Raw genomic sequence first — 14,498 nt, 5'->3', positions numbered from 1 at the left:
TGCTCCTGTCCCGGAGGCTCGGACCTCGACCGAGTAAGTCACAAAGCTTCTCATTATGATGTAGACTTGAACAGGGTTTATGTTGTATAGCAGGGAGCTAGTATGTTCTTTTCCAGATAGAAAGCTCACATTGAGGAAGTATTTTTGGGGAATTTGTGTGTGTGCTTCATTCCTGACAGAATCTTAGGGCACCCAATACTCATTTCACTCCACCTTACACACATTAACCCCTTGCCTTATCTTGCACTGTGTGGCCTCACCCTAGACTGGGTCATAACACCTTGTACACCAATAAATGTACAAATTAAACTAGTATCTTGGTGTAAATCTTTCATGACTGATAAATTATTACTTTACTGGATTTTATTTGTGCATTGTGTTATAATTTATACATTTCTTTAAAAACCATGGGTCATGACTTATTACATACATACAGTAATTCTAATTTTTATATATATATATATATATATATATATATATATATATTAGATTGCAATGTGCGTGTGTGTACTTTATGGTCTTTGCATCAATAAATCTGTTCTGATGCCTAATAAACTCTTTATAATGCACTCAGTGAAGCATTAATATGAGCAATTATGTCATAATGGACCCCATCACCGTATTTAACTTAACACACACACACACCCCTGCTTTTAAACTGCAACTGAAACACATCAAATAACAAACACAAGATTCTCTGATTAATAAAGATTTTATTATTTACTTGAACCGTGTGGGACATCAGTGAGATTTTACAGTGAGGTTCAGGGCTTCAGCTGAACTCTACAGAGACGTGATGCAAACCCAGATGATTTTAATCTTACTGCATGCTTCAAACAGAAACTAATGGCTTTTCCTCAGGATCAGGGATTGGCTGTAGAGAAACACAGACAAATATAAGTAGTTACAGTGCTCATCATCATCATCATCATCATCATCATTACAGACAGTTAAACTGCATCAATAAAAGTAATTGTCCATTTTTTCTTCCAATTTGTTTCTTGTATTTATGTTAAATGTATATAATTTATAGGTCATGTGAAGCATTACTTTGTTATCTTAAATATAAAAAGGCTCACACACTGTGCATCAGTGACGATTGATTTAGTTTTTACATTTTTATTTATTTACTTTTCTGCCTATTAGTCACTTTTAAAAGTTTAAAGTGGTCCTGACACTTTAAAAGACAAAAACATTTATATTGTACAACTTAGAGTGCTCACCGATGTACAGCAATAAAATAAGAAATAAAATATTTATAAAAATGTATAAATTTGCAAGAAATAATTGAAATGGTTATTTCCATGGTCGGTCATTAAGCACTTTGTGTTGTGAAATATACATGAAACACACTGAATAAAGATTTATTAGGCGTACTCTGGCCTATAATTATTTATATCTCCGATAGCGATAGCAACAGCTCAGTAAACACCACTCTGTATTTCTCACCACGACTTGCTTTCTCCCCATGATGATGTCCAGGTTGTTGAGAAAGGAGTCCTTCATACTCTCTAGCATTTCCTGGTGTTCCTTCCTCTTCTCCTTCAATCCGTCTGATTCCCTCACCCTGTCCCAATCTTCTTCGGTCTACAGACAGACATGAAAAAGCAGCATTTATCAGCAAAGTTTCACACGCTTAAACCTTGTTCATTTACATTAAACATAACTGTTATCTTTCACTAATCCCAATATTTAACCCACATTTCAGAATGTACAGAATAACCTGCTCCTGAGAAGTTACATTAACCTTTTCATGCACTTTATTTTACTTGTGTTAATTGCAGAAATTATATTTTCCTGTAAAGTTAGTCTAAGAAAAAACATGAAGTGATATTGTTGATGTTAAAAATATATATGTCCTGAGACTGTTGCATGACGCAGCTGATTAAGGAGGTAAAAACAAACTAAACTCTTATCTTTAATAAAACAAACATAAAATGCATTAATTAAAGAGTCTGCACCAAAATGTTTTTTAAATAAATAATATTTAATTATATAATTTTTATATTAGGTTATTTACAATTCACTGTAATTGCTAAACATAAAACTGTTAAATTAAATAAAATAATAAACAAAGATGCTCACTGGAGAATTTAATCTGTGATATTGTGTGAAAGGTTTGTAAAGATCTATCAGAGGTGTTCAGAAAGACAAACAGCCTCTGGTTTATGTTAAATTACACTTGGCATCTTTTCTTAAAAACAGCCTCGAATTGATTTTCCGTAAGTGTAGACACTTTACATGAAAGAGTTCATTTAGTGTGAATTTAAATGATAAACAGTGATGAACTCACCATGTCCTCAAAGGTTTGCCTACGGTAATACTGCTCGGTTCCTGGAAACTAGAGGCCGTTCTTAAACAGCTCTTCGAGGTTGTTTGAGACGAGATGCAGCGTCTCATCTTCAAAAGCAAACACCTTCTCGTCCTCACACACCATCAGCACCAGATCACCATTGGGGGAGCAACAGGGGAACTCCTCAAAAACACCAATCACCTCCATGAACATGTGTTCTGGGAGGTAGAACTGCTCCCACTCATCGACCATGTCGGGCTCATCTTTGTACGATGTTTCTTCTAAAGTTCCGACCTTGAAACTGTACTCTTCTACCTTTTTCAGTTTAATCTCTGACCCCCTGTTATCTGAAGCAACTTTTCTGATCTTCTGGAGATAAAGCTTCACCCCATCTAAACAAGCATAGAATTAATCACAACCACACATCACACCGACACTTATTTATATTATTTAACATCAGAGTTTAGTCGTAAACATGTTTATAAACATTTACAGTGAGGGGAAAAAGTATTTGATCCCCTGCTGATTTTGTACGTTTGGCCACTGACAAAGAAATGATCATTCTATAATTTTAATGGTAGATTTATTTGAACAGTGAGAGACAGAATAACAACAAAAAAATCCAGAAAAACGCATGTCAAAAATGTTATCAATTGATTTGCATTTTAATGAGGGAAATATGTATTTGACCCCTCTGCAAAACATGGATTAGTACTTGGTGGCAAAACCCTTGTTGGCAATCACAGAGGTCAGACGTTTCTTGTAGTTGGCCACCAGGTTTGCACACATCTCAGGAGGGATTTTGTCCCACTCCTCTTTGCAGATCTTCTCAAAGTTATTAAGGTTTCGAGGCTGACATTTGGCAACTCGAACCTTCAGCTCCCTCCACAGATTTTCTATGGGATTAAGGTCTGGAGACTGGCTAGGCCACTCCAGGACCTTAATGTGTTTCTTCTTGAGCCACTCCTTTGTTGCCTTGGCCGTTTGTTTTGGGTCATTGTCATGCTGGAATACCCATCCACGACCCATTTTCAATGCCCTGGCTGAGGGAAGGAGGTTCTCACCCAAGATTTGACGGTACATGGCCCCGTCCATCGTCCCTTTGATGCGGTGAAGTTGTCCTGTCCCCTTAGCAGAAAAACACCCCCAAAGCACAATGTTTCCACCTCCATGTTTGACGGTGGGGATGGTGTTCTTGGGGTCATAGGCAGCATTCCTCCTCCTCCAAACACGGCGAGTTGAGTTGATGCCAAAGAGCTCCATTTTGGTCTCATCGGACCACAACACTTTCACCCAGTTGTCCTCTGAATCATTCAGATGTTCATTGGCAAACTTCAGACGGGCATGTATATGTGCTTTCTTGAGCAGGGGGACCTTGCGGGCGCTGCAGGATTTCAGTCCTTCACGGCATAGTGCGTTACCAATTGTTTTCTTGGTGACTATGGTCCCAGCTGCCTTGAGATCATTGACAAGATCCTTCCGTGTAGTTCTGGGCTGATTCCTCACTGTTCTCATGATCATTGCAACTCCACGAGGTGAGATCTTGCATGGAGCCCCAGGCCGAGGGAGATTGACAGTTCTTTTGTGTTTCTTCCATTTGCAAATAATCGCACCAACTGTTGTCACCTTCTCACCAAGCTGCTTGGCAATGGTCTTGTAGCCCATTCCAGACTTGTGTAGCTCTACAATCTTGTCCCTGACATCCTTGGAGAGCTCTTTGGTCTTGGCCATGGTGGAGAGTTTGGAATCTGATTGATTGATTGCTTCTGTGGACAGGTGTCTTTTATACAGGTAACAAGCTGAGATTAGGAGCACTCCCTTTAAGAGTGTGCTCCTAATCTCAGCTCGTTACCTGTATAAAAGACACCTGGGAGCCAGAAATCTTTCTGATTGAGAGGGGGTCAAATACTTATTTCTCTCATTAAAATGCAAATCAATTTATAACATTTTTGACATGCGTTTTTCTGGATTTTCTTGTTGTTATTCTGTCTCTCACTGTTCAAATAAATCTACCATTAAAATTATAGACTGATCATTTCTTTGTCAGCTGGCAAACATAGAAAATCAGCAGGGGATCAAATACTTTTTTCCCCTCACTGTACCTTTTTTGAGATCCGGAAGAAGGAAGTCCTTCTGAATTTTATCTTGTTTACTAAATAGTCAGAGAGAAGATTCCACACGGTCATTGAATTTTATTATTATTACTATTATTATTATTGTTAAAGAGTCACACATAGGAGTAAGAAAACCTACTCACCTCATTTTTGATGATGATCTGGTTTCCACATGAAGATACTGAGAGAAGAGCCGGACTCCCTAAGTGTGTGACATCAGATTGAGAAATACGCAGTCAACAGAGAATAACAACAACGCACATGCGCACATCAGCCAGAGGGCAGACTTTCAACTTCGGTCATTTAAAAAGAGCAAATCACCTACCAGAAAAGCCTTCAGTCTGTCCGTAAACATTATTTATGTTATTTGATTAGTCATTATATCTAACAATGTGTGTGTGTGGGTAACAGTGTAAATTTGCTGTCCCCTCAAAATAAACTCAACACACAGCCATTAATGTCTAAACATCTGGAGTGTCTAAACATCTGGAATGTCTAAACAAAAGTGAGTACACCCCTAAGTGAAAATGTCCAAATTGGGCCCAAAGTGTCAATATTTTGTGTGGCCACCATTATTTTCCAGCACTGCATTAATCCTCTTGGGCATGGAGTTCACCAGAGCTTCACAGGTTGCCACTGGAGTCCTCTTCCACTCCTCCATGATGACATCACGGAGCTGGTGGACGTTAGAGACCTTGTGCTCCTCCATTTTCCATTTGAGGATGCCCCACAGATGCTCAATAGGGTTTAGTCCATCACTTTCACCCTCAGCTTCTTTAGCAAGGCAGTGGTCGTCTTGGAGGTGTGTTTGGGGTCATTATCATGCTGGAATACTGCATACTGATCATGCTCTGCTTCAGAATGTCACAGTGTGTGTGTGTGTGTTGTACACAAGTATACCAACTGCTTGTTAATAGAATCTGAAATTTCCATGAGGGCAAAAGCCTAAGTCCTAGTTTTTTTTCCTGGAACATGCCATGTCAGTCAGTACACGGGTATGGAAATTTTAGTACAGCTCAACCCTAGAAAGTTGATATCTGACCAGGACTGCATAAGAATCTGTTTACCTGTCCTTGTACTGCTTGCTCATCTTGTTTCTGGTGAACGGTCAAGTCTGTGAATAAAATGTAAAAACAGCAGTTAGGAGACAATACATGTTATGATTTTTTTTTTAGACAGAGGTTCACAGAAATTCCACTGAAGTACTGAATGTAACCTTTTGGAGGGTCTGTTACTGACTAGTAGCTTATTTATAATATCTAAAATTCTGCTAAGTGTATGTGCAGGTCTTTTGCAATCACTCGAGGGTTTTTCACACCCTGTCTTCTCAGAAATCTAGTTGCAGCCATTGACAGCTTCCTTTTTCTGTCCTGTTCCAGGTATTTCATACATTTTCTACCCCTAGCCAGTTCAGGTATTTCACATGTTCCAGCTCAAGCACACCTGGTGCAGTTAATGAAGCCCTTGATCAAGTGTGCTTGGGACAACACCTGCTCTGCATACTTGTGCTGTTGTGAGGGATTCTATTCAGCTGGTGAATAATTTTGAGACTGGAGAAGTCATTATAAGTTCCATTTCAGTTGAATTTGGCAAAAAACACTTGAAGCATTCATTGTGTTGAACTATTACAATTGCATTTGTTTGATTTGTTCATCGCAAACAGCTGAAAGTCTGTACATTCTGACAATAAACTTGATTTGCAATGGGGGGTGAATAATTTTGATTGCAAGTGTATATAAAGTGCTCACAGTAGAAGATTTTAATATATATTTTTTAAGATTATTAATTAAGATCTGTTTGGTAAGATTTGCGTCAAATTAAGATTTGTCATATGTTGTGTCAGAAGCATGGTTAAACGCTAGTTTGTGAACGGAGGGCGGAGTCAGGGAGAACGAGAGCATGTTTTCTTGTTTTTGACTGATGTCCGAATTGTTCTGAAAGTACAGAGATACAAGCCAAACAAATACAGCACCGCTCCTCCTCACTCCTACCTCCTGTCTAATCAATTCCTCATAAAACCAGGGTGTCACACCATAATTCTATGATTATAAAATAATAAAGTCATTATGTACTGTGGATCAATGGAAATTCATCCTAATTAAAGTATGGAAATTAGTGGCTGTATATTTTCTGTTTCAATGCTGCCACCATTCACTGCTCGGAGAGCCTTTGAAGCAGGATTCCGTATAATTTCAGGTGTGCCACAGGTCACACACATTCTTTTTCATTATCTAGATAAAAGAAGTTTAACAGAATTTGTGTAGGTGATATGAAAATACATTGGAGTAAATGGTTAATATTCAGGTGCAGTGCATTAAAGGTAATGTAGGTTGTTGTGAGAATTGGAGATGTGAGTGTGTGTGCATCGCAGAGAGTGTCTTGCTATTCCTTTGAACACTTCCTGTTACATTTAACTGGTTTGTCTTGATTGTGTCTTGAGGAAAACCTGTAGTTCTGTAGTAGGCTCACCATCAGGTTTAAACGACTTCTCAATCTTCTCAAACAGCTGACAAACTGAGCTCCTGCTCGATTCGTGTAACTGTGAAAAACTGTGATGCCTCCCATGACATTCCTCTGTTAACTCCTGAATGGCAGTGAATCTTAATTCATCTTCTGATGTATTAAACCCACTGTCTGTGTTTATCACAATGGAGTAGTTTATGGCTTGATCGCTGAAGGAGTTCAGGATGTATCTCAGTAGGTTTCTCTCTTTCTGTGTAATGTCATGAGGCTGTACCACGAGTAAAAATGCATGAGGTCCAGGTGTAGAAAGTGAAACACACTCTTTTATTCTCCAACTCAGCTTCTCATTAGAGAGTTTAGGGTCGTACAGATGAGGTGTGTTGATGATAGTGATGTATCTTCCCTCCACATGTCCGCGGACACTCTGAAGCTCTGATGAATGTGGAGGATCTTCAGTCTCAAACGCTGATCTGCCCAGGATGAAGTTTCCCACAATGGAGGTCTGTGGGAAAACTTTTCCCCAAAATAACAATCCTCAGCTCTGACACTGTGAAAATAGAATAGGAAATAGAATAATTAATCTACCAGCAAATAGCTGATCACAGTCATATCATCACAGGGAATTTTCCTTAATGAGCAGGATGTATAACACTGATCACAGGTATTACTGTAAACAACGGTACCTAACAGTAAACATTAACCACCAGTGGGCATTAAGTAACAGTATTACATTAACTACCAGTGGGTATTAACTAACAGTAAACATGAACCACCAGTGGGCATTAACCACCAGTGGTTGATGTGGTACTGATTATATTGGGGTTGTATACCGCTCGCGTCCCTGTACACCTCGCCAAGTATTATAGTAGATATAGTGTAGTTCTATACGGCTGATTATATTGGGGATATATACCACTCGCGTCCCTGTACACCTCACCGAGTATTATAGTAGATATAGTATAGTTCTATACGGCTGATTATATTGGGGATATATACCACTCGTGTCCCTGTACACCTCGCCGAGTATTATAGTAGATACAGGATTTGTCTGCCTGCCCTTAAATAAATGACTTTACCTGCTTCCATACTCTACTCCCTTACGTCTCGCGACGTGACGGAATACTACGTGACGGATAACGTGTCCACAGTAAACAATGTAAACAAAGTTATAGCAGAATGGTTGTCAACATCCGAAGAGCATGCGGTCGTTCACGTAGCACGTGCATGCGCGCGCCCCCTCATCGCACCGAGCGTGCTGCCGGAAATGGAGGTCGTGAAATTGGCGCGTCTCAGTCTGGTTACTAGGCTATTTGGCGCGTCATCACACATGTCAGTGTTCGTTCAAATTTATTCGGCCGAACACTTATTTATTTATTTATTTATTTATTTAGCTATTTTCGGCGAATAATTTCGGTTGCCGAACATTTGGTGTATCCCTAATATAAACAGATGAACAGGAAAACACCTCCTGGATTAAGACGTTGTTTACGCTGTGACTTGTGCCTTCGAGTCGCATCTTTAATATTACACACACATTAACACATTGAAGTGCAAATATCATTGAATTTAACCCGGAATGTTGTTTATGAATATTGTTTAACCCGGGCTTAGTCATTTAAATCAGTTTAAACTGAATTATTTTATTTAATCCCTACCTTCAACCAACGACATTTCGTGTCTCTGCTAAGGGTCTTCTGGTTTTAATGTCGGTTGGCAAACCAATTTATGGCGCATTAGCGCCACCTACTGGACTGGAGTGTGGGCAGCAGATTGGCAGGGGTAAAAATAGTAATAAACAAATAACTATATACTAGATATTCCTACTAGAGTACTAAAGTCTCTCACTTATCCCAGTATTTTTCAGATAGTTTATTAGGGGGCGATGCATTTTCCCAGATGTTTTCCCCAGCAAGTTCTCTAGTGTCATGTTTTGTTTTCCAATCTGCATCTCTAGCTCAGTCCTTTCCTCCTCATACCTTTTCTTGCAGTCTAACAGAATGTCTTTTACAGTCTCTTGTGTACTGCAGTGTGTGCAGAGTCCAGTGGGGTGTTTTCCTATTCTGTTTAATGTTAGATTTAAGCCAGCATGACCTATTCTAAGACGCGTAATTATCATCTCTTCCTTTGGGTTTCTGCCCTGCCTCACACTCATGCCTACTTGTTTTTGTATGGTATATATGTGTCGTCCGGTGTCAGCGGTGTCCCAGTGTTCCTGCCATATTTTATGTGTGTATCCCTTTATAATGGTTTTGATCTCTGCTCTACTTAATGGTATTTGTATATCAACTGTTTCATGCTTTATCGATCTTTTTGCCAGTACATCCACAGTTTCATTTCCTTCTACCCCTACATGTGCAGGAACCCAGAAGAAGGAAACATTCAGCCCCTTAGCATGAAGTATGAGAAGCAGATAAAGTATTTGGTAAACAATGTCTTGTCTGCATGATGTTTTCTCAGACTGTATGCTTGATAGTGCTGATAGACTGTCAGAAGCTATAGCAACATCTTGGCTCTGATGGATTTTTTTCCAGCCACTGCAGTACCAATAGGACTCCTAATAATTCTACAGTGTACACTGATAGATGATCGGTCGCCCTTTTTTTGACTGCTACTTCATACCGGGGAATGAAAAAAGCCGCACCAGTGCGGACTGTCTCAGGCTGTTTTGACCCATCTGTATATATGAGTAATTTATCCTGATATTGGTCCATATAGTTTTGAGTTATTATCCCTTGTGGTGCTATTTTAGAATTCTCTTTTAATATTTGTTGTGATCTTGTATCTACAGATGGTTTTATGAATCTCCAGGGTGGTACATTTGGTATTGCCACAATGGGGTTTACTTGTAGCTGACTGAGACCTGCATTTTGTGCCTTTGCATTTCCTAACCATCCAAAGCTATTAAAGTTAGTCCTATAAAACTCTGAGAATCCTTGTAAGATGGCTTTCGTGGGGTGCACCCTGCTATGCCCTTGTAGATTTGTCCAATATGCCAGCATGATCTTAACCCTCCTGATACACGGCAGCTCTCCTGTCTCAACCTGTAATGCAGTCACTGGTGATGATTTAAATGCTCTAGTACAGATCCGGAGTGCTTGTGCCTGTTCCACATTGAGCTTTTTAAGATTTGATTGTGATGAAGACATATATTCTAGGCAGCCATAATCAAAGGCGGCCCTCATAAGAGCCTGATAGATATTTATGAGCGATGCCCTACTTGCTCCCCAGTCTCGCCCTGACAGACATCTCAGAACATTATTCATCTTTTTACATTTGTTCTTAATTTTATCAATGTGAGGACCCCAGGTCAGCTTCTCATCAAAAATCACTCCTAAAAATCTCACAGCCTTGACCTGTTCAAGATCTATTCCATATGATTTAAGTGGTACTGTTTTATGACGTTTAAAGAATCATATACCTTATGATTTTGAAATTGATAGTTTAAATCCCCATTCATTTACCCACTGTTCTACTTTCCCTATTGCATGTTGCATTTTCTTTCTTAAATATTCTATATTCTGACCCCTAACCCAGAGTGCCCCATCATCCGCATAAAACGACTTTCCTATATTTTCTCCAACCTGATCAAATATGTCTTTAATCATAATATTAAACAGTATTGGGCTACATACACTGCCTTGTACACTGCCTCTCCATGGTTTTCCCTAACTGCGGCGTTAATGCTGTGGGTCTATTGTTGGTTTGTGTCTAATGGTCTAATGTGGGTCTAATGATGTTTTTGCTTGTTGAAAGAAAGTTTGTCACTGAGGATTTGGCAACCAAGGAAGCAGGAAGTGTCACAGGAAGCAGTGTCCCTCGAGCTGACGCTATTCTTCTAATCTCCATACTTTAAAATTACAGTGAGGGAAAAAAGTATTTGATCCCCTGCTGATTTTGTACATTTGCCAACTGACAAAGAAATGATCAGTCTATAATTTTAATGGTAGATTTATTTGAACAGTGAGAGACAGAATAACAACAAGAAAATCCAGAAAAACGCATGTCAAAAATGTTATAAATTGATTTGCATTTTAATGAGAGAAATAAGTATTTGACCCCCTCTCAATCAGAAAGATTTCTGGCTCCCAGGTGTCTTTTATACAGGTAACGAGCTGAGATTAGGAGCACACTCTTAAAGGGAGTGCTCCTAATCTCAGCTTGTTACCTGTATAAAAGACACCTGTCCACAGAAGCAATCAGTCAATCAGATTCCAAACTCTCCACCATGGCCAAGACCAAAGAGCTCTCCAAGGATGTCAGGGACAAGATTGTAGACCTACACAAGTCTGGAATGGGCTACAAGACCATTGCCAAGCAGCTTGGTGAGAAGGTGACAACAGTTGGTGCGATTATTCGCAAATAGAAGAAACACAAAAGAACTGTCAATCTCCCTTGGACTGGGGCTCCATGCAAGATCTCACCTCGTGGAGTTGCAGTGATCATGAGAACAGTGAGGAATCAGCCCAGAACTACACGGGAGGATCTTGTCAATGATCTCAAGGCAGCTGGGACCATAGTCACCAAGAAAACAATTGGTAACACACTATGCCGTGAAGGACTGAAATCCTGCAGCGCCCGCAAGGTCCCCCTGCTCAAGAAAGCATATATACATGCCCGTCTGAAGTTTGCCAGTGAACATCTGAATGATTCAGAGGACAACTGGGTGAAAGTGTTGTGGTCCGATGAGACCAAAATGGAGCTCTTTGGCATCAACTCAACTCGCCGTGTTTGGAGGAGGAGGAATGCTGCCTATGACCCCAAGAACACCATCCCCACCATCAAACATGGAGGTGGAAACATTGTGCTTTGGGGGTGTTTTTCTGCTAAGGGGACAGGACAACTTCACCGCATCAAAGGGACGATGGACGGGGCCATGTACCATCAAATCTTGGGTGAGAACCTCCTTCCCTCAGCCAGGGCATTGAAAATGGGTCGTGGATGGATATTCCAGCATGACAATGACCCAAAATAAACGGCCAAGGCAACAAAGGAGTGGCTCAAGAAGAAGCACATTAATGTCCTGGAGTGGCCTAGCCAGTCTCCAGACCTTAATCCCATAGAAAATCTGTGGAGGGAGCTGAAGGTTCGAGTTGTCAAATGTCAGCCTCGAAACCTTAATAACTTGGAGAAGATCTGCAAAGAGGAGTGGGACAAAATCCCTCCTGAGATGTGTGCAAACCTGGTGGCCAACTACAAGAAACGTCTGACCTCTGTGATTGCCAACAAGGGTTTTGCCACCAAGTACTAAGTCATGTTTTGCAGAGGGGTCAAATACATATTTCCCTCATTAAAATGCAAATCAATTGATAACATTTTTGACATGCGTTTTTCTGGATTTTTGTTGTTGTTATTCTGTCTCTCACTGTTCAAATAAATCTACCATTAAAATTATAGAATGATCATTTCTTTGTCAGTGGCCAAACGTACAAAATCAGCAGGGGATCAAATACTTTTTCCCCTCACTGTATATATATATATTTTTACCTTACGTCTGTTGTTTCTCCACTTTTGTGTGCAGATGAGGATTTGCTTGAGCTGCACATGGTGCTGCTGGAACTGGAGGATGTGGAGAAACAGATCCGTGACCTACTCGACAAGCAGGCCCAGCTGCTGGAGCGAAGAACTGCGCTGGAAACATCTTGTGCCTCTGCCCACACATCCAAGGTAAGCATGCAGCGTGGAATTACCACCCCCAGGCCCTCTACACCGTGTGTTTCTCTGTGCAGGGACCGTGCACCCAAGACTTTTCCAGCCGAGGTCTCCATCATCACAGACCTTGGGTGCACCAGCAGCAAAAGGTGAGAGCCTCTGGTGTTCGAGATCCCAACCAGGAACCACTTCGCCCCTCTCCATCAGACCAGAACAAACGCTGTGATCGTCGGGGACTCCATTGTGCGAAATGTCCGCATCGCTTCAACAAAGGGTAAGGTGCACACACATTGTTTTTCTGGTGCTCGTATCTGTTCTGGGAGCGTCCTAGGTTGTTTCGTCCTGATGGCCTGCACCCCAGCAGCCTCGGAGCGGAACTGCTGTCAGACAACATCTCCAAGGTGCTACACACCAAGTGACTACCTACCGTAAGTACATCTTCCTACAATAACAACGTTCATCATAATCGATGTTCAATTAATAGTCCAACACCTGTAGTACATACTATAGAGACTATGTCTGTTCCCCGAGCTATACAAATACATAGAAAATTTCGGAAAGTTTGTTTTAGTAACCTAATTAACATAAAATTAGATCATACTGAATACACATCCAGCACCTTTAATCTGAAGTTAGGACTATTAAACATTAGATCTCTTGCATCTTATTGGTAACGAAATCATTACTGATCAGGAATGTAATTTAATGTGTTTAACGGAAACTTAGATTAAACCAAATGAGTACATAGCATTAAATGAAGCCAGTCCTCCTGGATACGGTTATCTACATCAGCCTCGTTCAACTGGTAGAGGAGGAGGTGTTGGTCTCATCCGTAGTCAAAATCTAGGCGTCACACATAAACCTAGTTATAAATTTAATTCTTTTGAAATTCTTTATACCAGTATAACCTATGTAGCCACAAAAAATAAGTCAATTCCTCTAATTATTATTTACAGACCCCCAGAGCCATATACTGAATTTCTTAGTGAATTTGCAGACTTTATCTCAAACCTGGTTGTTTCTGTAGATAAAGCATTAATCGTCGGTGATTTTAATATTCATTTTGATAACCCAGAAGACCCTCTGAGAACAGCGGTTGTGTCCATCTTAGATTCAGTAGGGGTTAATCAGAACGTAATCGGGCCAACTCATAATGGTGGTCACACTCTTGACCTCATCTAACATACGGATTAAATATAGAACATATTGTAATTTTTCCACAGTCTGAAGTTGTCTCAGACCATTATCTTATCTCGTTCATAATATGGATTGATCATAATATTTCCACCTCGCCACTCTACTGTGTAAAACATACTTTCAGATCAGCTACTGCACCGAGCTTCATCAATAACCTTCCAGAGAGATCAATGAGATTTGGATCACCGTCTGATCCAATAGAAATCGATCAGGTGACTGAATGCTTAGAGTCAACACTCCGCTACATGCTAGATAGAGTGGCTCTACTCAAAAGAAAATGAATTAGAGAGAAAAAACTAGCACCCTGGTATAACGATAAAACACGTACCTTAAAACAGAGCCTACTGAACTATAGAAAATCTCTTAGCGATGCTAGAAAAGTCTATCTCTGCACCTTAATAGGAGAAAAGGTGCGGGACTAGTTAGGTGCCAAAAAAAAGTGGAAGAAGAAGATTAATAACTAGACCGGTACATTTCCTGAAGAAAATGTGAGTGGTGCTTGACGCGGCGAAACCTGGATGGGGCGCCAATACTTTCGAGAGCCGATGGGGAAGGGCGTCAATACTTTTGAATGCCGGACGCGTAGTGCGCCAATACTTTAGAGAGCCGGGCGCTAAGGGCGCCAATACTTTCGAGTGCCGGCCGCGTAGGGCGCCAATACTTTCGAGAGCCGGACGCATAGGGTGACAATACTTTCAAGCGCCGGATGCATAGGGTGCCAATACTTTTGCGTGCCAGCCACTTAGGGCGCCAATACTTTTGAGAGCTGGACTTTTGAGAGC

The 14,498-nt window shown here is 40.5% G+C and overlaps 1 protein-coding gene across 1 annotated transcript; it reads right to left on the bottom strand.

Moving 5' to 3' along the window:
- Positions 1 to 506: 506 nt before the first annotated feature.
- LOC128601570 (GTPase IMAP family member 6-like) lies at positions 507 to 8,541 on the bottom strand. Its single transcript, XM_053614868.1, has 8 exons — positions 8,526 to 8,541; positions 6,877 to 7,404; positions 5,475 to 5,521; positions 4,551 to 4,609; positions 4,396 to 4,445; positions 2,294 to 2,685; positions 1,450 to 1,587; positions 507 to 874 (listed from the first exon to the last, which is right to left on the bottom strand). The coding sequence occupies exons 1-6, from the start codon at positions 8,539 to 8,541 to the stop codon at positions 2,342 to 2,344; spliced, it is 1,044 nt and encodes a 347-aa protein (XP_053470843.1). The 3' UTR covers positions 507 to 874; positions 1,450 to 1,587; positions 2,294 to 2,341.
- Positions 8,542 to 14,498: the final 5,957 nt, after the last annotated feature.

Source organism: Ictalurus furcatus, chromosome 25, assembly GCF_023375685.1.
Source record: "Ictalurus furcatus strain D&B chromosome 25, Billie_1.0, whole genome shotgun sequence".
NCBI lineage: Eukaryota > Metazoa > Chordata > Actinopteri > Siluriformes > Ictaluridae > Ictalurus > Ictalurus furcatus.
This window is presented reverse-complemented; position numbering and strand designations above follow the sequence as displayed.